Source organism: Pelobates fuscus, chromosome 1 (assembly GCF_036172605.1).
Source record: "Pelobates fuscus isolate aPelFus1 chromosome 1, aPelFus1.pri, whole genome shotgun sequence".
Classification (NCBI taxonomy): Eukaryota; Metazoa; Chordata; class Amphibia; order Anura; family Pelobatidae; genus Pelobates; species Pelobates fuscus.
Window position 1 is genome coordinate 28,152,924 of NC_086317.1, and position 23,098 is coordinate 28,176,021.

The window sequence follows — 23,098 nt, forward strand, 5'->3', positions numbered from 1 at the left end:
ACTACAGCACCTGTTACACCTACTTCATCTAAGTACAAAGAGGAAATGAGACGTTTGTGGCGAAACCGACCTCGCCACGTGTCCTTGGAGGGGGCTGATTGCCCGCCTCTTGCCTTTGGACTATGGACCAGACTTTATGGGAATGTGATACCCCAGATAGCCATACCATGGAGCCTATTCATATAATGAAAGACTATGGGAAAGACTTTAGCTCCATGGCAATTGTACTGTGTGAGTAGGATCTGTGCGCTATTCGGTAGTTTTGTGCGTGCAGATCCCAGCTATCTGGGGATAGGTGAAATGTCTGTGTGTTATGTGTAAATGTGACTTTATGTATTTTAAAGTGTTTTATGTTGTTTTGCAACCATGTGGTTAATGGAGTCTGCCTTTAGTCCTGGGTAATTGGATTACTTCTCCAATTAACTCCAGGGCAGAAGGGAGGAAACCAGGGTGCATTGTGGGGATGTTTTTCTGCCAGCCAGAAAGGAACAAAAGATACTTTTAGTAACTTTTGAACCCCTGGTCGGATTCATGCCATTTTTTAATATGTTGTTCCCCTGAATGGATTGATTGTGGATATGTATTTTTATGTGAATGTGATGTATGGTTTTAAAGTTATGAAAGTTGTGTAAAAGTATATTTTACACTGTATGCATAATGGGATTATGTGTCACACTAAGGGGAGGGGATGTGTGGGAGGTAACATCTATGTCATTGGTTCTTTTATGCCTCCCCCTGGGTGTGGCCTGTATGTGTGAGTTGGAAATAAAAGCCAGGCTGGATGAGCCAGTCCAGAGTTCCTGTTTTACCCTCAAAGTGATGTGTCGTCTCATTATTGGGGGAAGGATTTATTGCATGCTGTTCCAGTTGACTGCTAGGAGTACAAGCCTATTCGTATGGTTCCTATTCAATGGTCTACAGCATTAATACGCTTGGGAGAATTTAAAGGTTTCTCGGATTCGGTGATTATGGTGTCTGCCAGAGTGCTTGGAGTCCTCAGGAAGCACTAGGAGCATCCATTAACGGAGGTACCCGGTCGGGGTGCCAGGCGATCCGTTACATTGGTGGCAAGCGGTGGGATGGCGTCCTAGTGCGAGGTAAAGCAGCTCGGAGACACAGTGCGTTTGGATTTACAATTGAGGGCAACGCTAGCAGTCGTGCAGCGCCCCTGGGAGCAGACAAGTATGGAAGGTTCTGGCTCTGGAGATGATTGGCTGGCCGAGGTGAGGCAGCGAGTGGCTGAGTATGGGGATGATATACCCATGGAGACACGCCGGGTGATCTGGAACCAGGTCATGGCCGAGCGAAACACAAGGCTGGACCGAGAATTCCGGTTGGCAAAAGAGAGGAAGTATGCTCAGCAGCAGGAGCGTTACAGCAGCCGGGTAGAGGCTGCATCCGAGGAGGTTAGCCGTCTTTCCCTGAGGCGGCGGGAGGAACCCGAAGTGGGGGTCCTCATAGACTGGTCCTGTGAGGAACCACAACAGGCAGGTAGAGATGGGACCAAGGTCACTCCACCGGGATGCTGGGCAGCCGGCCCAGATCCCCAGCAGCAACCAGAGTTGCCAGGTGGGGAAGCAGGTGGCCCTTACTCACAAATGTTGAGGGGCCTCACGGATTGGTCCTGGGAAGACCCACCAATGGCAGGTGGAGATGGGACTGCGGTCTCTCTACCGGCCCTACAGGGATGCTGGGCAGTCGGCCCAGATCCCCAGCGGCAGTGTGCGTTACAGGGAGCTGAAGGTGCCGTTCTGGCTCCCCAGCGGCAGTCTACGGTGCAGGGAGAGGAGCCTGTTATCCCCTCTCCCCAGCGGTTGAAGGTGTGTAAGGGAGAGGAGTTTGTTATTCCCTCTCCCCAGCGGCAGCACAGCTCACCAAGGGGAGACAGTAAGCCCCTCACCAGCGCAGATGGGACCGTGGTCTCTGCGCCCTGCCTACAGGGAGTACAGAGGGTCAGCCCTGCTCCCCAGCGGCTGAAAGTGTGTAAGGGAGAGGAGTTTGTTACCCCCTCTCCCCAGCAGCAGCTTAGCACACCAAGGGGAGACAGTAAGCCCCACACCAGCGCAGATGGGACCGTGGTCTCTGCGCCCAAGCTACAGGGAGCTGAAGGGGCCGTCCTCCCTCCCCAGCGGCAGTGTGATTTGTTGGGGATTGGGAGCCCAGTCTCCATTCCCCAGCGGCAGAGTATCCAGCAGGGAATGGAGAGCCCAGCCCCCTTTTCCCCACAGCAGGACTCTGTGCTGGGAGGAGAGACAGTCGGTCTCCCTCCGCAGAGACGGGAAGTATGTATGGGAGAGGAGATTGTTACCACCTCTCCCCAGCGGCGGATCATTAATGTACAGGGAATAGAGAGCTCAGTCTCCATTCCCCAGCGGCAGAGTGTTCTAATGGGAGAGGAGCTGGTTACCACCTCTCCCCAGCAGCAGCTTAATGTACCAGGGGGAGACTGTAAGCCCCACACCTGTGCAGATGGGACCGTGGTCTCTGCACTTCCAGCACAGGGGGTAGGGACGGTCGGTCCTGCCCCCCCACAACAGGGCTGTTTAGCCAAAGGGGAGACAGTCTGTCTCCAGCAGCAGAGCTGTGTAACTAAAGGGGAGACAGTCGGTCTCCAGCAGCAGAGCGGTGTAACTCAAGGGGAGACAGTCGGTCTCCAGCAGCAGAGCGGTGTAACTCAAGGGGAGACAGTCGGTCTCCAGCAGCAGAGCGGTGTAACTCAAGGGGAGACAGTCGGTCTCCAGCAGCAGAGCGGTGTATTTAAAGGGGAGACAGTCTGTCTCCAGCAGCAGAGCTGTGTAACTAAAGGGGAGACAGTCGGTCTCCAGCAGCAGAGCTGTGTAACTCAAGGGGAGACAGTCGGTCTCCAGCAGCAGAGCGGTGTAACTCAAGGGGAGACAGTCGGTCTCCAGCAGCAGAGCGGTGTATTTAAAGGGGAGACAGTCGGTCTCCAGCAACCAGGCTCCAACAAGACTACTCCCGTGGTAGTGCTGGCAACAGGACAGAGTACCGCTGGTCTCTGCCCCCTCAGCAACCTACCAAGGCAGCCTACCAGTCCCCCACACAGCCGTGGTGAGGCACCTGAACCTGGACAAGATTCTCCCTCACCCAGGTGTAGTAACTGTTTATTGTGGGTGGGCTGCTCTGCTGTTTCTGTCTTGTGGGTGGGCTGCTGGACTAACAAGGGCACTGACCGGCAGGAGGTCAAGTACCCTGTTAGTCTGGGGGGTAAAGGGGAGAAGTGTGGCGAAACCGACCTCGCCACGTGTCCTTGGAGGGGGCTGATTGCCCGCCTCTTGCCTTTGGACTATGGACCAGACTTTATGGGAATGTGATACCCCAGATAGCCATACCATGGAGCCTATTCATATAATGAAAGACTATGGGAAAGACTTTAGCTCCATGGCAATTGTACTGTGTGAGTAGGATCTGTGCGCTATTCGGTAGTTTTGTGCGTGCAGATCCCAGCTATCTGGGGATAGGTGAAATGTCTGTGTGTTATGTGTAAATGTGACTTTATGTATTTTAAAGTGTTTTATGTTGTTTTGCAACCATGTGGTTAATGGAGTCTGCCTTTAGTCCTGGGTAATTGGATTACTTCTCCAATTAACTCCAGGGCAGAAGGGAGGAAACCAGGGTGCATTGTGGGGATGTTTTTCTGCCAGCCAGAAAGGAACAAAAGATACTTTTAGTAACTTTTGAACCCCTGGTCGGATTCATGCCATTTTTTAATATGTTGTTCCCCTGAATGGATTGATTGTGGATATGTATTTTTATGTGAATGTGATGTATGGTTTTAAAGTTATGAAAGTTGTGTAAAAGTATATTTTACACTGTATGCATAATGGGATTATGTGTCACACTAAGGGGAGGGGATGTGTGGGAGGTAACATCTATGTCATTGGTTCTTTTATGCCTCCCCCTGGGTGTGGCCTGTATGTGTGAGTTGGAAATAAAAGCCAGGCTGGATGAGCCAGTCCAGAGTTCCTGTTTTACCCTCAAAGTGATGTGTCGTCTCATTATTGGGGGAAGGATTTATTGCATGCTGTTCCAGTTGACTGCTAGGAGTACAAGCCTATTCGTATGGTTCCTATTCAATGGTCTACAGCATTAATACGCTTGGGAGAATTTAAAGGTTTCTCGGATTCGGTGATTATGGTGTCTGCCAGAGTGCTTGGAGTCCTCAGGAAGCACTAGGAGCATCCATTAACGGAGGTACCCGGTCGGGGTGCCAGGCGATCCGTTACAACGTTAACCAATGAAAACATCCTATATCTATATATATGGTATTAGTATTCTACATTTAGATACATCTAATAAATAAACTATTTCTATAGGTATTATATATGCAGTTTACAATAATTCCCCGTGGAATCTGGCAAGTAAGGACTATGGCAATACTAAGAGCTTATTGGGCCTGGTGCTAAAGATTATGATGGGCCTAATTACAGAGTCTTTTTGATAGAAAGCTATAACGGCCATACCTCTTGAGTGTCTTATATCTGGTGGGAATTGGGCAGATATATGTATGTATGGTTCTGTTCAATATATGCATACGTATATGCTTACAACAGGTAAAGAATAAGAAATCTGCTCATTTAAAAAAAATACAAATAATAATAATAAAATAAACAGGTGAAATAAACAGTGCGTGGAACACAAAACATAAATAATATACCCAGTAGATATTCATAGCCTGTATGTGTAAGCAGGTTATTTCCCTGCCATTATATTTTATATGATAAGTGATTCACATTTAAGTAGGAGGTGGTTTTTTATATCACATCACTTTTTGGGGGGTTTTATATGTTATATGTTTTTTCAGTGTTAATGTGAGGGGACACAAAAAAAGAATCTGTATTTGAATTATTGTTTTGCGTCTTTTCATAGTCACTAACTTTATTTCTGTTACAAAACATAAGGAAACAATCATCACTATTCACAGTGATAACAATCACAGGTAAGACCACCAGGGAAGCTAGTGAAATACAGCAAAGTCTGAACATCAAATATTAAAGTCTTCAGACAGGAAAGCTTGATCCAAGGTAGGATGAAGCTAACCTTAGCCAATTCCTAGTTTGAGGAAAGCATCCAACAAAGGTGGTTTATAGTATAATAATATAGGTATGCAGAGAATGTTGAACCAGAGAGTCACAATGAGGCCCTCCTACACCATTACTGAGGGAGCTTTGGCTAAAGTTTTGACTCACAGTCCCTAACCACTGCTGTGCACAAGTCAATGTTTTCAGGAAGGTTATTTGACACCCCACCCATTTGACATAGGTGTTGGTGACAGCAGGGAACAACGAACCCTCATGGCTTAAAGGACCACTCTAGTGCCAGGAAAACATACTCGTTTTCCTGGCACTATAGTGCCCTGAGGGTGCCCCCACCCTCAGGGTCCCCCTCCCGCCCGGCTCTGGAAAGGGGAAAAGGGGTAAAACTTACCTTTTTCCAGCGCTGGGCGGGGAGCTCTCTGCCTCCGATCCTCCTCCGTTCCGCCCCGTCAGCTGAATGCGCACGCGCGGCAAGAGCTGCGCGCGCATTCAGCCGGTTGCATAGGAAAGCATTTACAATGCTTTCCTATGGACGCTTGCGTGCTCTCACTTTGATTTTCACAGTGAGAATCACGCAAGCGCCTCTAGCGGCTGTCAATGAGACAGCCACTAGAGGATTTGGGGGAAGGCTTAACCCATTAATAAACATAGCAGTTTCTCTGAAACTGCTACCGGTATGTTTATAAAAAAAAATGGGTTAACCCTAGCTGGACCTGGCACCCAGACCACTTCATTAAGCTGAAGTGGTCTGGGTGCCTAGAGTGGTCCTTTGAGGCCCAGGAAGGAGACACTGCTGAACGTAGTTGCTACAACAGTAGGTAATGTGAAGGAGCTCTTGCACTGGTGAAGAGGGTCTCTGAATTGTAGGCACAGTGTAATATGCCTCCAAGAAAGTTAAATTCCTCTGCTAAGAGGACTGTTCCTCTGCAGTCCACAAGGGCACATGGTCAGCAGCCATCCTGAACAGATGTCTCTAATACAGGCCCTCTGGGATAACCTCCAACAGTCCAGAGTGGACAGGAGATTGGTCACTTTTCCTAATCACAGCGCACACCAGGCCACACTGTCCGGAAATAAGAGCTCAGTGAATTAATCTGGAAATCCAGGTAAAAGCTGCTAAAAGTAAGTTGAGGCTAGATCAGGGTCAGGTAGGTAACTACCAAAGTCGTAGAAGGTCGCTAAACAAAACTATTCAGTTGCCAATTTAGTGATAATATAAGCAAAAAAGCTCACCTTATTTTTTACATAAGGTCTAGTTTGTTGAACAGTTAACATTTAATGGTGGTCAGCACCAGTGGAAGCAGACATAAGTAATGTACAGCTATTAAATACTAGCTCTACAATCATGCAAAGTTATGATACTTAGAATGACCCAAAAAAAGCAACTCATAAGAAACATTATCACACATAATGGAGTTACATTGTTACATATAAAAAGGATATGCAAAACAATTGTGTTAATCATTGACAGGTGTTAAATGGATGTTTGCTTATAAAACATCTTGTAATGTCTTTCCTTATTGTATTGTATTGTAGTAGATGTTATAATTATAATGGTAGAAGTAGACCTGAGGTTACAGAGGGGTGTGGGGAGCTGGAACGCATATAATATTCAGAGAAGGTAGGTGTAACGGACCGTTTCGCTCACCCAAGGTTAAAAACCGTTTAGGCGATATTCCCCTTTCCAGATGCACAGGCAGCAACTGTAAGCACCAATCTCCTGAACTGCAAACTCTACGAATCCTGGAAACGGCCGAATAGGAAAACCATGCAAAAGGGTTATACTCCTGGCAGTCAGCATACAATCCAATTCCCCCAATAACGAGACGACACTTCGTTTTGAGGGTTAAGCAGAATCTGACTGTCCTGGCACATACAGTCTCTTTTATTCCCAATCCACAACCACAGTACAGCCCACAGGGTATTACAGAACAACCAATCAATCCGTACAATACACACAGACACTCCCACACAAAATCCTCCCCTCTGCCTGTGATATGATTACTGAACACAATTGGTAATCTCATTATTACAGGCAGAGGAATACAGTTTTTACACAATATTTATAACTTCTAAAATATACATGTCACAAACATAAAACATAAATTTTCATAAGCAGCATACTCCAAATACAAACATATGTCAAAATCATCCAAATTGGTCCATTGGTTCAAAAGATAGATCAAAGTCCGTTGTGACCAAATGAAGCATGGCTTTTCTGCCCAAAACCAGTTCCACAGAGTCTTCTATCCTGGAGATAATTGAGAAGTAATCCAATTATGTCCAAGGACAGAGGCAAAACTCCATTAGCCACATGGCAGATAAAGGAAAATAAAAGACATAGAAATACAATAAAATACACAAGGTTACATTTATTACATAAAATACAGACATTCTACCTATCCCCAGATAGCTTAGATCTGAGCGCACTTTATTACCGGATGGCGCTCAGATCCCATACATACAGTTCAATCGCCATGGAGCCAAAGTCTTTCATACAGTCTTTCAGTATACGGCTGGGCTCCATGGCATAGCTATCTGGGGTAGCATGGCTTCAACAGTCCGCAGAAAGGCACAAACCAGCCTTTCTGCAGGGAAAAAGAACAGTCTAAAGGCAAGAGGCAGGCAAGCAGCCCCCTCCAAGAACACGTGGCGAGGTCGGTTTCGCCACAGTAGGGTTTTACAGGAAAAATGCGGTAAATATAATTTGAAAGAAAAGTATGAAATTCAAATGAAAGAAAAACTTTACACTCTGTTTGGTATTATATGAAGCTAATATGGTTCCTAATGTTTTTAAAAGAGACAATTTGAAAAAATCAGTTTATGTTATTGGTTAGTGTCATCTGTGTCTGCCATATATTAATGTAGCTACATTTAGTGGAGTGCCTTCCTAGAAGACTGGAAGTCCATTTAAATAGGGTAACTCATTATGGTGAATATTATGAAAAGGAATTTGAAATTCTAATGCAACCTTTAGTTCTACCATATACCTCCCAATAATCCCTATTTCGGAGGGACAGACCCTATTTTCGGCTGAAATCCCTCTGTCCCTCTTCACTATCCTTCACTACCGCTTTTCTAGGTGCTCCATATTTTTGGTGTGTCTGAGTAAATAACAGAGCTCCACAGCAAAAAAATATACTCACAGTGATGTGTCTTTAACTATAATAAATATGTTTAGAAATCAGCCTGATACACACCCAAATTAAATTGTCCCTCTTTTTTCATTAAAAATGTTGTTGGGACATATGTGCCATAATAACTTTACTTGAGGGACAAGGCTTACACACTTTAGTTTAAAGAAGATTTCAATATAATAAGTAAATGCTAAGGGGGGCAGAGCATGACCTTCAACCTGTTCAGACACATGGTGCTTGAGCTCCTGCATATTTGGCTGAATACTTGGTGTCTATCCAAGCCATCTTGCTACCACATTGTATCCTGCATGCATCTCAGGTCAAGGATTCCTGGACAAGTCATATGACATCTCTCCGGAAGGTTTACCCTACTACTGACCTGCTTATTGAAACTCCACAATGACGGATGCCCTTCCTGCAACTTCACGTTTCACTCAGAGGTCTCGGAGGTCTAGTCACAGCTCCACTGCTTCCTTCCTGTCATGACTTGATGGGGTTCTGCAGCGCTTCTGGTGCAAAATATGCAATTGCAATGCGATTCCATATGTTGCACCAGCCTACATGGTGAAAGGGAAACCAGGGAGACATACAGCCAGTAATGATAAGGCCCCGACAGGGTGAAAATATTAAGAAGACGCAACCTCCACCTTCATGCCTGCATAGGCCGAGAGCCACCGGAGGCTTGGTCTCTTCGCATCACCCACACGGATAGAAGATTACCCGAAGCAGCGACTACTGCCATTTAAACCCTCTGTCCTCCCCCAGATGAGGATAAACTTAGCCACTAGAAGTGTTCGAGTCTGTTGGGCATCCATGCTGGCTCTCGCACAGGCCTGGGATTGGGGGGCATTCCCTGGACATGAAACAGCATTGCCGCTTGTGGGAATCAGCTAAACATGCTGAGAGGACTGTCGTTTGAGTCCATATTTTACTCTATGAAAGCTTATTAAAGGGACACTATAGTCACCTGAACAACTTCAGCTTAATGAGGTTGTTTAGGTGAGTGCTACAGCTACCCGGAGCCTTTTTCTTGTAAGCACTGTATTTTCTGAGAAAATGCAGTGTTTACATTGGAAGCTTGGAACACCTCTTGTTGCAGTCAATCAGACGGCCACCAGAGGGACTTCCGAGTTCAGAGGCCCTAAAAAGGCCTCTCGTCCGATGCATTCTGGGTGAATGCATCAGACGGGCTATCAGCACACAAAGCACTGTGAACGCGCTTTGTGTGCTGACAGCCTGTCAGCACTGCTGTGGGCGTGGCTTCAGCTAACAGCTGAAGCCCGAACCCACAGGGATGCTGTCTGGCCACAATAGTGGTTGAAGGGGGGGGGGGGGGGACCTACTCTCCTCCCCCCCCGGCCCCCACCCCTGAGCGGTGGGTGGGGGCCCTAAAAATAAGGGGGGCACATACTGCCCCCCCGGCCCCCACCCCTGTGCGGCGGGTGGGGGCCCTAAAATTATCAATAAGGGGGGACCTATTGTCCCCCCCCGGCCCCCACCCCTGTGCGGTGGGTGGGGGCCTTAAAATAAAAAATAAGGGGGGGACATACTGCCCCCCCCCCGGCCCCCACCCCTGTGCGGCGGGTGGGGGCCCTAAAATTATCAATAAGGGGGGACCTATTGTCCCCCCCCGGCCCCCACCCCTGTGCGGTGGGTGGGGGCCTTAAAATAAAAATAAGGTGGGGACATACTGCCCCCCCCCGGCCCCCACCCCTGTGCGGCGGGTGGGGGCCCTAAAATTATCAATAAGGGGGGACCTATTGTCCCCCCCGGCCCCCACCCCTGTGCGGCGGGTGGGGGCCCTAAAATAATAAATAAGGGGGGGGGGACATACTGCCCCCCCCGGCCCCCACCCCTGTGCGGCGGGTGGGGGCCCTAAAATTATCAATAAGGGGGGGACCTATTGTCCCCCCAGGCCCCCACCCCTGAGCGGTGGGTGGGGGGACAGGGGTGGGGGCCGGGGGGGGGACAGTAGGTCCCCTCCCTATTGTGAATTTTAGGGCCCCCACCAGCCGCACAGGGGTGGGGGCCGGGGGGGGGACAGTAGGTCCCCTCCCTATTGTGAATTTTAGGGCCCCCACCCACCGCTCAGGGGTGGGGGCCGGGGGGGGGACAGTAGGTCCCCCCCTTATTTTTTATTTTAGGGCCCCAACCCGCCGCACAGGGGTGGGGGCCGGGGGGGGGACAGTAGGTCCCCTCCCTATTGTGAATTTTAGGGCCCCCACCCACCGCTCAGGGGTGGGGGCCGGGGGGGGGACAGTAGGTCCCCCCCTTATTTTTTATTTTAGGGCCCCAACCCGCCGCACAGGGGTGGGGGCCGGGGGGGACAGTAGGTCCCCCCCCTATTGTGAATTTTAGGGCCCCCACCCACCGCTCAGGGGTGGGGGCCGGGGGGGGGGACAGTAGGTCCCCCCCTTATTTTTTATTTTAGGGCCCCCACCCGCCGCACAGGGGTGGGGGCCGGGGGGGGACAGTAGGTCCCCCCCCTTATTGATAATTTTAGGGCCCCCACCCGCCGCTCAGGGGTGGGGGCCGGGGGGGGACAGTAGGTCCCCCCTTATTGATATAGTTTTAGAAAGCGAGCTGAGCTGTCAGTCAGACAGCTCAGCTCGCGAACGCGCATTCCGCGCACATGCGCGGTAAAGCGCTCAGGTTCTTCATAGGGCGGCTGTCAATGCCGCTCTATGAAGAACGCGATTGGTGCAGCGCGAAGCCGCGCATGCGCACCACATCGCCCTGACGCTTCTCTCAGAGAAGCGTCCTATTGAGCCCCGCAATTTCGTCATTTTGACGAAAAAGGGGGCGCGGCCTGGCTGGGAGCTCGGCGCTGGAACGGAGGTAAGTTTTTAATATAAAAACACCTCAAATTTTTTTTTAATTAAATGTAAGTTCATATAAAAGCAAGAAGGAAGGCTGGGGGACCTGTCTTTCTTGCTTTTATATGTAGACTATAGAGTCCCTTTAAAACATTTTCTTTGTAAAACTATCTGCCAACTCATTTTATTTTTTTGTCCTATTAGTGTCTTCCTTTATTACTGTGGTAGGGTTTTAGAATGCTTTATCACATTACAGATGATACAATTCAAGCAATTTCAGCTAGCATGATATCAAGCAACTATATTTTTATGGTAATCATCAGGTCTAGAGCTCATTGTATCACCATGTGTCTCACTTATATGACATAAGTAGTTCTTGCTACCTAGTGTGCCATGAAGCATTACTTACTAATGTTTCTTATGGCTAGATAATCACCTTTGGCATCACAGTTTAACTTTTATCCTTTGACTAGACCGGTCAGCATAGCTAGCATATGTTATCCAGCATGTTCCTTATTTCTTAAAAAAGTATATGAAGCAGATTCTCTTAGGAGTCTATTTTCATATGGCTACCAAACCAAAAATGCTCTCCTTTTTCACTTATGTTCCACTAGGCATGTGTACACTATGTCCTGTTGTGTTTTATACCCCACCTCCTATAGACTGTAAGCTCGTTTGAGCAGGATCATCTTCAACTTATCGTTCTTGTAGGTTTTTTGTAATGGTCCTATTTATAGTTAAATCCCCCCTCTTATAATATTGTAAAGCGCTACAGAATCGGTTTGTATATAAGTGGAAATAATAATAATAATAATAATAATACTCTCAATATGACTCTTGTGCTTAGATAATGCCTCTAATAACAAAGAATGACAGAAAAAAATATTCTAATATAGCACTGAATTTGTTTTCATTTAATAACAGCTAAACCACAAGGCCAAAATTATGCTGATTACCACTTTTCAAAATCATGGACATTAATGTCCCTCCTCCATTCTAATGCCACAACTGCCTCCAGTCTTCTAGGAAGGAACTCCACTAGATGTAGCTACATTAATATATGGCAGACACCGATGATTGGTGATGAGGCCTCACTCAAAGTCCACATTGACACTAAAAGTGTTTCATGGATTTGCAGTCAGGATTCCAAACAGCTCATGTGAATTCTACCACCCCAATCTTAACAAAACTTCTATGTATGTACTTCACTTTGTACATACACATTATTATGGGCTGCGAAATTACATGCCCGTGTGCTTTGGTTTGTGTACATGTAAGTAACAAGCATGGTTGAAAATACACTTATGAGGTATGAACATTCTTTTGGCCATCTATTATAAATGTAATAAGTCCTCATGGCCCACCAACAGTCCAGGATTTATGTATTTCCCTGTTTTATTCCAATGGAGATACTAACAAAACCTGCACTGTTGGTGGATCTTGAGGACTGGTTTGGGAAACGCTGCAATAAGTGATTCATGGCAATTAAAGTAATATGCTGGGATTATAGCTTGAAACATATTTTAAGTTTTAAGAGTAACTATAACCCTTGCACAGAGCATAAACCTTGGTCCATCCCGCAAATTGATTAGGGCTGAACCTTTAATTTTACATTTTTAACAGATCTGAAAGACAGTATATACATGAAGAAAAAGGAAAATCTAAACACACTAGTATTAGATGACAATCCATAATCTCAAATCATCAACAGCAATGTAAAAAAAGTGGATTAGGCATAGACCCACAACATAGCTAAAAATAATATGGGTGTAACAGTTTAGAAGGAGAAAAAAATATATAGAAAAAAGGAACAACTAATGGAGTAACAAAGAAAGAAACGCCCCGCTCCCCATGACTAATGGAGACACAACTGAGTTGCTGACCAGGTTGCCCAGTCCAAACATAAAATTGTGTCCAAGCATACCTCACCGGCAAGCATTTATTGAAAGTGTCACAAGTTAACCTTCCAATCTCCTCAGAGTACAGCAAAATCTTATTCAGAAATATTGTAATTTTCATAATTATTGGAAATATATTTGCATCTCTTATTTCAGGTATACATTCATGAGTACACGACAGAAAACCTCGGAGGGCGGCCAACAAAGAACATACTGGTTCTGTTCAGAAATCAATACAAAAAAGTAATACGCTTTGAAAAACAGGAGAGCGCAATCTTAAAAAGTAAATATAAATATAAATAAATAAAAATATATTAACAATATATAACCAAGCAGCTAGACATAAAGCAAAATTCCTTAAAGATCTTGCCCTGAATATCGTTAGAAAAAATATGTTAAAAAATGTCAGCGCTACATATGGTAGCCTTACAATAAGGCAGCCTATAAAGGATGTGTAAAATATATATGTTTTGTATGTAGCGCTGACATTTTTTAACATATTTTGTCTAACAAAAAAGTCTAACAAAAAAGTAATGTATCTATAAGCTGGCATCTGTAACAAGGATTGCTTGTCCAAATAGGAAATTTGTGTATCATATACAGTATAAGAAAGCTTTAAGAAGCCACCTTCCTGACCTGTATAGAATGACCACTAACTGCCCTCTGTGGACCACAGAAATCTCTATCATATAGTGGCCCTGTGTAAACTATAACTTTTACTTTACTCGACTTCTAGGTTTACAATTCCCAATGGCAAGTGAAAATGTTATCCCTGGTGAGTAGAAATTCACCCCAGGAGAGCATAATATGGCTTGCAGTGGCAAGTAACTTTTAAGGCCTGGCTAGTGGCATAGGACTTCAAATCTGCCAGAATCAAGAGGCTCAACGCCCGGAAGACAGCCAAAGCCACAAGCCGGTCCCACAATATGAGGGAACAGAGTGGTAACACTACCCAGCTACTGTTCACATATATTTTATCATGTCCTTGGAGACAAGCAGCACAATATTTTAATGTAAGGTTTCCTAACAGAGAAGGGGGCATACTGAATAAATAGCAGTGTTATACTATAGAGGGATTCCTATGTATCTTTTATGGTACTTGGCAAAAGTTTCAGTTACTGGAGAAAATGGATATTTTGTGACACTGAATCAGGACTGTAGCAGACCACCCTCATTACCGAGCACCCCACGGACACTTTATATTTAAGTGATTTTAAATCAGAACTTTATCTTTGACTTTTGATGCATATTTTTAAGGCACCGTTGATGATTGTTATTATAGGCTTATCTACTAAGTGCTTACACTGATTTTTGATTTGGAGGAGTTTTCTTTGTGTATAGTTGCTTTATCACGTTATATTCTTTTTTATTGATTGTTTTCTAGGTCTATTATTGTTTTTGCGCTCGCTTATTGGTTATAAATTTACTGTCATCTATTTTGTTGCAATTAGTCTATATTTTATCAATAGGTTTATTTGCCATTTTACAAATTTGATTAATCTACATTAGATGCTTGTTTTTACAAGGATTACCGCTGGACTTTTGAATTGTGATAAAGGCATTGTGAAAGAACTGAGTTCAAGGTGCAAGAAGAGGTTTGCAGGAGATAAAACTGTTTAGAAAGAAGGAACCTTAAAACATAGTGAAGGGGCAGAGAAGGGGGCATGCCACTGTGGGGGATTGAGACTGACAGTGTATTTGTAAAAGTTTGAATACACCGTGCAAGAGTTTGAATGCATTAAAGGAGAATGTATGTAGAGCAGAGGGTTTGCTAAGAAGAGACCTCAAGGGAAGCCCATCTGTATGCACGATTTAGTAGAGATGCTTTATATATATTTATATTACTTGATGAACTTTGCTCTTTTATTCTTTAGTTACGCTTGTAGGTGGCAAGAGACAGGGAAGGGTGAGTCGAAATAATGTGTTTAATAAGATAGATAAGATAAAATGGGAGGTTTTGTGGTTGAAGTGATTACATTATCAAACTTGTCCATCGTTAATTGTAATGATGTCAAATATTAAGGAATAGCTTAAGTTTACAAATGTCGGTGTTTAGCTTGAAGTTGCCAAAACATATAGCAAATTAAATGTATTCATTTTGTTATATGATCATGTAACTGAATTTACTGCAATGAGGACAACACTGGTGAAATAGTCTGTGGTGGAAATCTCCTCGTTGATGACAGGTTTAGTATAGATTATTGAACAAGTTCTCGAACCGGGGAAGCTGTACTGACTTCCTGCCTTTCTACACGTGAATGAAAGATAACATTCATTAAAGTCTTAACCCCTTAATGACGAGTGACGGACAAGGGGATTGCCTTAATGACAAGTGACGGACCGTTAAAATTAACCCCAGATCGCCAAAATCGCGGCGATCGTGGGGTTAATGGTGCTCCGGTCTGCCTCTGTATTAGACAGCATGTCAGAGCGAGCACATGTGCTGTGTATACTCACCTTCCGCCTCCCTGCACTTCCGGGTTCACTGTGAAGTGCAGGGAGACGGATCATCAGTGATCCTGCCCCCTGTCAAAAAAAAAATAAAGTTAAATTAAAATACCACCCCCCTTTACCCATTTTAATAAAACATTAACCCCTTCCCTGCCAATTGATCACTGACTACAGTGATCAATTGGCAGGGATTACATTTTACTATGATCTGATTTTTTTTTAACCCCTGAGGGTTAATTTTTTTTTTTTAACCCTCAGGGGTTAAATGTATTTTATTCATTTAAATATTTTAAAATTATAAATTTAGCTAGCTGGGGAGGGTGGAAGTTATTGGGGAATTGGGGGATTTAGTGTTAACTAGGGGTTAACATTAACGTTAAAAAAAGTTTTAAAATAAGCTTTAAAAAGTAAAAAAATTAAGTTAAAAAAAGTTTTAATAACGTTTAAGTAAAAAATTTTTAATAAATAAACCCTTTACCCAGTACAAATAAAAATTAACCCCTTCTCTGCCAGTCGATCACTGCCTACAGTGATCAAAATACAGATCACAGCATTATACTGTGATCTAGTTTTTTTTAACCCCTGACGATTAACTTTTATTTATTTTTTAACCCTCAGGGGTTAAATTTATTTAATTAACTAATTTAAATATTGTATAATTAAATATTTTGCTAAAAGGGGTAGGTGGGAGTTATGGGAAAATTGGGAATTTACTGTTAGTGATGCTTACTGCTAGTAAAGCACAGCTTAGAAAAATGTTAAATCTGTAAAAAAAATGTTACGAAAGTTTAGGAAACTTTTAAAAAATTAATAAGCAAAACAAAAGTTTAAAAAATAGTTTTAAAAAGTAAAAAAAAGTTTTAAAAATTTAAAAAATACATTTAAAAACGCTCATTACCACTACACCTGGAACAAACTAGAGAAAAAATTATCCCACGCCAAGGTTCAAAATATGCCTTTTGAATTACCCCAGGGTGTATTCTTTAATAAATAGTATGTGTTTGTGGGGAAGTTTCAATAACCAACCATCTAAACTACTCCAAATTGGAACATGGACACAGCATAAAACTTCAAAGTTAGAAAAAAAAAACTGAATGGCTGCGTCTCAAATGTGCCCCTTCAACATCCACATATACCTGACAAAGGTACATACGGGGGTATTGCTGTACTCAGACCACATAGCTGACCAACATATGAAGTATTATACAGTGGTAGCACACATAAGGTTTGCTAAATATACTGTGCAAACTCACTTTGTGTGTCAAAAAGGCAAAAAAAAACGCTTATTACCACTACACTTGGTACACGCTAGCGGAAAAATTATCCCACGCTAAGGTTCTAAATATGCCTTTTGAAATACCCTGGGGTGTCTTCTTTAAGAAATGGTAGGCCTTTGTGGGTAGTTTGAATTTAAAACCTGCGTAGATGCTTGGAAATTGCACATAGGCCCAGCGTCAAAATTCAAAGTTCGGTAAAAACTGATATGGCTTGGTCTCCTATATGGCACTGTAGCTTCACAAAATAGTGCCAAAGACATTCATTGGGGGTGTCTTTTTACTCAGAAGACTTAGCTGAGCATAATTTGGGGGTTTTGAACTTAGTGGCACATATAAAATATACAAAATGCCCAAAATGCAATCCGTATGTAAAAAATGCACAAAATTATTTTTTTACCACATACTTTGTCATATATTGGTGAAATAATGGGGGTATGTTAAGGCACAATATGCACCTTATGAGATACTCTGGAGTGTCTACTTTTACAAATGGTAGGCCTTTGTGGGTTTTTTTTTAACAGTCAAACTACTATAATACCCCAAATGGAAGCATAGGCTCATTAAATCCGTCTCTCAAAATTCGACTGTGAATACTGACAGGTCTCCTATATGGCACTGTAGCTTCACGAAATAGTGCCAAAGACATACAATGGGGGTGTCATTTTACTCAGAAGATGTAACTGAATACAAAATAAAACTTTGTACAGGAATAGCACACACCAACTTTACAAAATACACATGAGAAGTTCTTTGTTATAAGTTTGTGTGCCAAAACCTCCCAAAAATACCATTTTACTCCAATATTTAGCAGAGGTTGGCGGTGAAATGGCTACGTAGAAAGTGTCAAAACAGCCTTAGGTAAATAGCCTGTGGTGTCTACTTTATATAAATATATACTTTTGTTTTCTTTTATGGCTATTAAGCTTACAAGACAAACATACCAAATTCTAAAATCGCTCCACATTAAAAGTTTATTTTACTCCTTGTGCTTTGTGACCTGTAACTACCCAAAAAAAACTTAAAATCCCAGTCACATTATATATTCTGTAAATCAGAACAACTAAATGAATTTATTTTTAATTGCTTTCCTTAACCTGCACTAATTGTGCACACATTATTATTGCAAAAACTGTAAAAAAAACTCAAACGTTTTCTTTTTTTTTTTGCATTTTTCTGTATTTTATATAATAAATAAGCATTTATGTATATATATGTTACATCAAATTAAAGCCCTTTCTGTCCTTTAAAGAACGGTATATAATATGCGTCGGTGCAATAAATTAGTAAAATGCGAATTGCAGTTGAACACAAACAGCAAAAAATGCGAAAAATGCCGTTGTCATTAAGTGAAAGACAAGCTTCTGAAGCTCTGTCCTTAAGGGGTTAAAGTAAATGATATCACATGCTGCAGTCCTAAAATAGTTTTACACAATACCAGTTTTGGTCATACATATATAAATTACCATCGTGCATCAGGTGCATATCTCAACTTGGACTTTGGAAAAAAAAAAAACCTCCAGCACGAAAACTTTAGAAATCATGTTTCCACAACTATCTCAGAGTTCCCTGCTTGACATGCAAATCACCACAGACTGGCATTGTGTTTCAGAGTTAATCCTGTTTTATTGTGTTTGGTAAGGACACACAAACAAACACACACACACACACACACACAAGCAAAACACACACCTATTGATTGTTTCTACTAAAACATCTTTACAAAAATGAATTATATTTAGCAGAGTAGAAAAGAAAGTGTGTCTCAGATACGATTCTCCTGTGTCACACTGCATGCCCTCTCTGCGTGCTTGTGGAGTGTAGAAGGATTTGTGCCTAGAGACTGCTGTTTCCAGCTGGTGGACACTGTATTTAGTGGGTGTTTGCAATCTGGTACCCTCTAACCCTGGCTTTGTAATATTCCCAGGGTTATTTACTAAAATTTCAGGTAAAAATAACCAAAACTGAAAAATTATCTAATTCAACATGTTCTCAGCTTGGCAATGGTGGCCTTAAGTTCACTTTGAATTCACCTTGAATTCTCACGTTAGTGAATAGCCCTGTCCATCTTGTTCTGCTGGTGGATCTTGCTTGGTGTACCCCTCCTCCAGAGCAGCTCACAGAGCTTTCATCTCATGTGGGCCTTCAGGTCAAAAATGTATCATCTAAATGGCATTGTCTTAGGCTCCCTCAGTGACAGGGCCGGACTGGCCCACCGGGATACCGGGAAATTTCCCGGTGGGCCGTCGGCACCTGGGGCCGGGCAGACACGTGGGTATGCTGGCGGCCGCTGGAGGAACTTTTCTGGCGGCCGCAGGGGAAGCTGTGCTGTGTCTGCACTCCAGCGCGCTACTGAATGAGACCGGGGCCGGAATATGATGTCATATTCCGGCCCCGGTCTCATTCAGTAGCGCGTGAGGGCGGGGGAGCAGACACAGCACAGCTTCCCCTGCGGCCGCCAGAAAAGTTCCTCCAGCGGCCGCCATCCCTGCTCCTCCAGCGGCCGCCATCCCTGCTCCTCCAGTGGCCGCCATCCCTGCTCCTCCAGCGGCCGCCATCCCTCCCCGGCAGGGGAGGGAGAAAGAGAGGACCTGGAGGAGCTCAGTCTGCAGCTCCTCCAGGTCCTTCTCTCGCGACCATGGAGCGTTGCCATGGCAACGCTCCGGATCTCGTGAGAGTGAACTCTAGCCCTGGAGACCAGGGCTAGAGTTCACTCTCACCACATGGACCACCAGGAATTCCCCACCGGACCACCAGGGATCGAGAAATGTCCCCCTCCTCCCTAAACAAAGGTAAGAAGGGAGGGGGGACATTATGTATATTAAAAAAAAAAAAAAACATTTTATCAAATTAAAAAAAAACATTAAAAAAAAGCCCCACATCCTTATCACACACCCTACAAACACATACATACACTGCCCCCATACACACACATTGCCCCACATACATACACTGCCCCCATACACACATTGCCCACCATACACATACACTACTGATCCCACACACATACACTGCCCACATACACTTCCCCCATACACATACATTGCCCACATACACTGCCCCCAATACACACACACACCCTACACACACATTGGCGCCTCATACACACAAACTTCCCCCCATACACACATTGCCCCCACTCACACTGCAACGCACACACACACACACACTGCCCCCCTAACACACACTGCCGTCCTCACGTACACACTGCAACTTTCACACACACACACACACACACACACACTGCTCACACAGTCCTTCTTACACAAACACACACACACACTGCACCCCTGCTCCTATTCCCTACTACAGCCCCATTTCCAAGCAGACCTCATGTAAGTTGTCAAAATGTTCTTAAACGGTTTGACTACTTACTCTGGGAGGGGGTACTGGCACCATAACCACTACACTGAGCTGTAGTGGGTATTGTGTCTGGATTATTTCTCTAAATAATCTGCAAGTGCCCCTCCCGAGGTCAGGCTCTGGATCCGCCACTGCATCTCTGCTCCTCCAGCGGCCGCCATCACACCCAGCTCTCTGCCTTGCATGACCTGGCCGGTCACCCACAGGTAATATGTGTTATGCTGTCAGTGTGTGTGTGTGTCATGGTATGTGTCTGTCTGTGTCATGGTGTGTGTGTGTCTGTGGCATGGTGTGTGTGTGTCTGTCTGTCAGGGTGTGTGTCATGGTATGTGTCTGTGTCATGGTGGGTGTGTGTCTGTGTGTCATTGTGTGTGTATGTGGCATGGTCTGTGTGCATCATGGTATGTGTCTATCTGTGTCATGGTGTGTATGTGTGTGTGTCTGTCTGTGTCATGGTGGGTGTGTGTCTGTGTGTCATGGTGTGTATGTGTGTGTGTCCGATACTCACCGACGGAGCTGGAAGGTGAAACGCGTAGACACACAACGCACTGACGTCACGCTGTGGGCGGAGCTTGAATCCCGCAAACCTTCCACTGGGAGTTTGTTATCAAATTAAGCTGCTTGCTGACCGAGGAGCAGAGAGGGCACACATATGCTCACTTTCTTTCATCCTGTAAGCCAAGCATGTCAAGCTCAAAGTCTAACATGGGCCACATAAAGAAGGTTTGAGTTTATGTGGGCCGCAAAAAAAACAAAACCTTAAAATTTCATAGAAACGTAGGTTTATTTTGAAAAGTACAGAAAAAAAACTCCAGCATTAACCTCTACTAAACCACAGCACCCCCCTCTACTAAGTCCCAGTCCTCCCCTCTACTAAATCCCAGTACCCCCCTTTAGCCAACAAGCAGACTCCACTCACATTGCCGCTGCCGGTATGCGACTCCGGAGTCTGGCCTCTGGTATACCCCAAATTGCACCGTCCGCACCCTGTGCCAAATCGGATCCTTCTGCTACTTCTTGAAACCTGGTGAGGGTTGAGCACGTCGATGTCATGTCAGAATGTGACGTGGCGTTGCCTGCCTCCATGTACCTCCAGGTACTCCACTATCCTGTCACAGTCAATGCAACACTGACCAACACACACACTAACTCACTGACTGACACACACACACAGACACACACATACAGACCCACACTCACTGACAGACAGACACAAACTCACTCACTGACACACACACACACTCGCTGACACTGCTTTAACACTAAGCATGCACTCGCGGATCGCCGGGCCGCCAAGATGTCCCTTGTGGGCCGCATGCGGCCCGCGGACCGCAAGTTGGACATGCTTGCTGTAAGCAGATGTACAGTTGTTCCTTCTATTTGTTTTTTTATTTTTCTTTGGAATATAAAATTGTTATTACATATCTTTTAAATATTTGTACATTTGCTATACATACTACACTATTATTTTTTTTTTTCTATAGGACTCTACATGCAACCCTATCCAAGCAACATTTAATATTTCTTTTTATATGTTCACTTTATTTGCACCATGGGTTTGTGATTATGATCCACTTATGCGCTCCACTTATAGCTTCTATTTGCATTCTCGATCTATTTGTGCTGATCAGCTTTGGGGGCCCTAGCACTTAAGTGTGTAGCTTCATCATCGAATATATTTGTACAATATTGTGTTTATAAATATATCATACATACCTGCATATTTATTCCTTAAGGAGACAGTTTTACCCATTTTTTTTTTCTCCTTTTGAATGCCTGTTTAGCACTTTTACTATCTTTCATTTTTAAAAGTAGAGAATCGCCAGGGTCATTGTAAAACCCCTCCCAAGAATTTACCAAAGACTAAAAGTAGTGCACTTAAAGTCGTATTCAATGCAAGTATTACAGATAAAAAAAAAACAAAAAAAAGACTATGTCGCCATAACAATTTTTTTTTAAGAAATATATTCTAAAATGAAATGACACAATCATTTGCAAAAACAGGGCAGGACAGAGCTGCAGATGTTAAATCGGCAGATCATTTAATGTTGGCCTTGCGTCTTTAGGGTACAAACATGTGATAACGGCAAAGTGCAACATTTGATCATTAATGGATTAAAAGTTACATTTTGGATCACCCAAGTCCCAACAGTAAACACAACTCCATACATGAAGCTGCAAAGAGTTATTACTAATCCCTCGGTAGAAAGCAGTTTATATAGATTTTTTATAGACTGTAAACTCGTTTGAGCAGTCCCCTTTTCAATCTATTGCTCCTGTAAGTTTTTGTAATTGTCTCATTTAGTGTTAAATCTCCCCCTTTGATAATATTGCAAAGCGCTACGGAATATGCTGGCGCTATATAAATACCAGTAATAATAATAATAATAATAATAATAAAGGAGGACTTACTGCTGGACAGAAACCTGTAGTTCACCATGATTACAGTTGTCCTCTCCTGGTTAGAGATGGTCAGATCCAAATAGATTGTTGGATGGTTAGTTCCTCCGGGACATCAAGCGTAGCGTAGTGGAAAGGAGTAGGGAAGTAGCAGGTGTGCAAGGCACAGAGCACAGAATGCTATGGAAACTTGTTACTGAATGCTGAACGCATGCTCAAAGAATCTGTTACTAGGTTTCGCTTCGCACACCCAGAGTGACAGGTCTGACTGCTTTTTTTACACATGCATTTGGTGACAATAGACTGGGGTCAGCTGTCAGGGAGAAGTTGTCATTCTGGTTGTGAATTAAGCGGTGGATCCAGTTTGGGACACTCCTATTCTTGTGAGGTTATTTTTAATATAAGAAAGGTGAATCCTAAAAAAAAAAAAAAAAACACAAGCCAAACAGGTTTGGTTCCGTGACCTTTTGTTGCTAATTATCTTACTGTTAACTGCCAAGCGTTGAGATTAGGATCTGATTTGCAATTCGCCTACATGTTAAAAAGCAATCACTGTGTCAGACTAGGAAGTGTTTGCTAATATTGATGTTACAGGTTTAGTGTTCTCACAAACTGACAACAATTATATATTGTTTTTAAGGCTAAATAGAACTGCCATTGATAAATAAATAAACATTTTGTATTTGACACTTTGGACATGGGTTG

At 43.9% G+C, this 23,098-nt stretch overlaps 1 protein-coding gene across 1 annotated transcript in view; it reads right to left on the reverse strand.

Annotated features, from left to right (window-relative positions):
* The window catches only part of FAM3B (FAM3 metabolism regulating signaling molecule B), a 61,890-nt gene extending 39,278 nt beyond the window's left edge, over positions 1 to 22,612 (reverse strand). Inside the window, exon 1 of the mRNA XM_063442440.1 lies at positions 22,406 to 22,612. Coding sequence (XP_063298510.1) covers positions 22,406 to 22,433 — 28 coding nt within the window. The 5' untranslated portion in view covers positions 22,434 to 22,612. The remainder of the gene's footprint in view (positions 1 to 22,405) is intronic.
* Between the last annotated feature and the right edge of the window lie 486 nt (positions 22,613 to 23,098).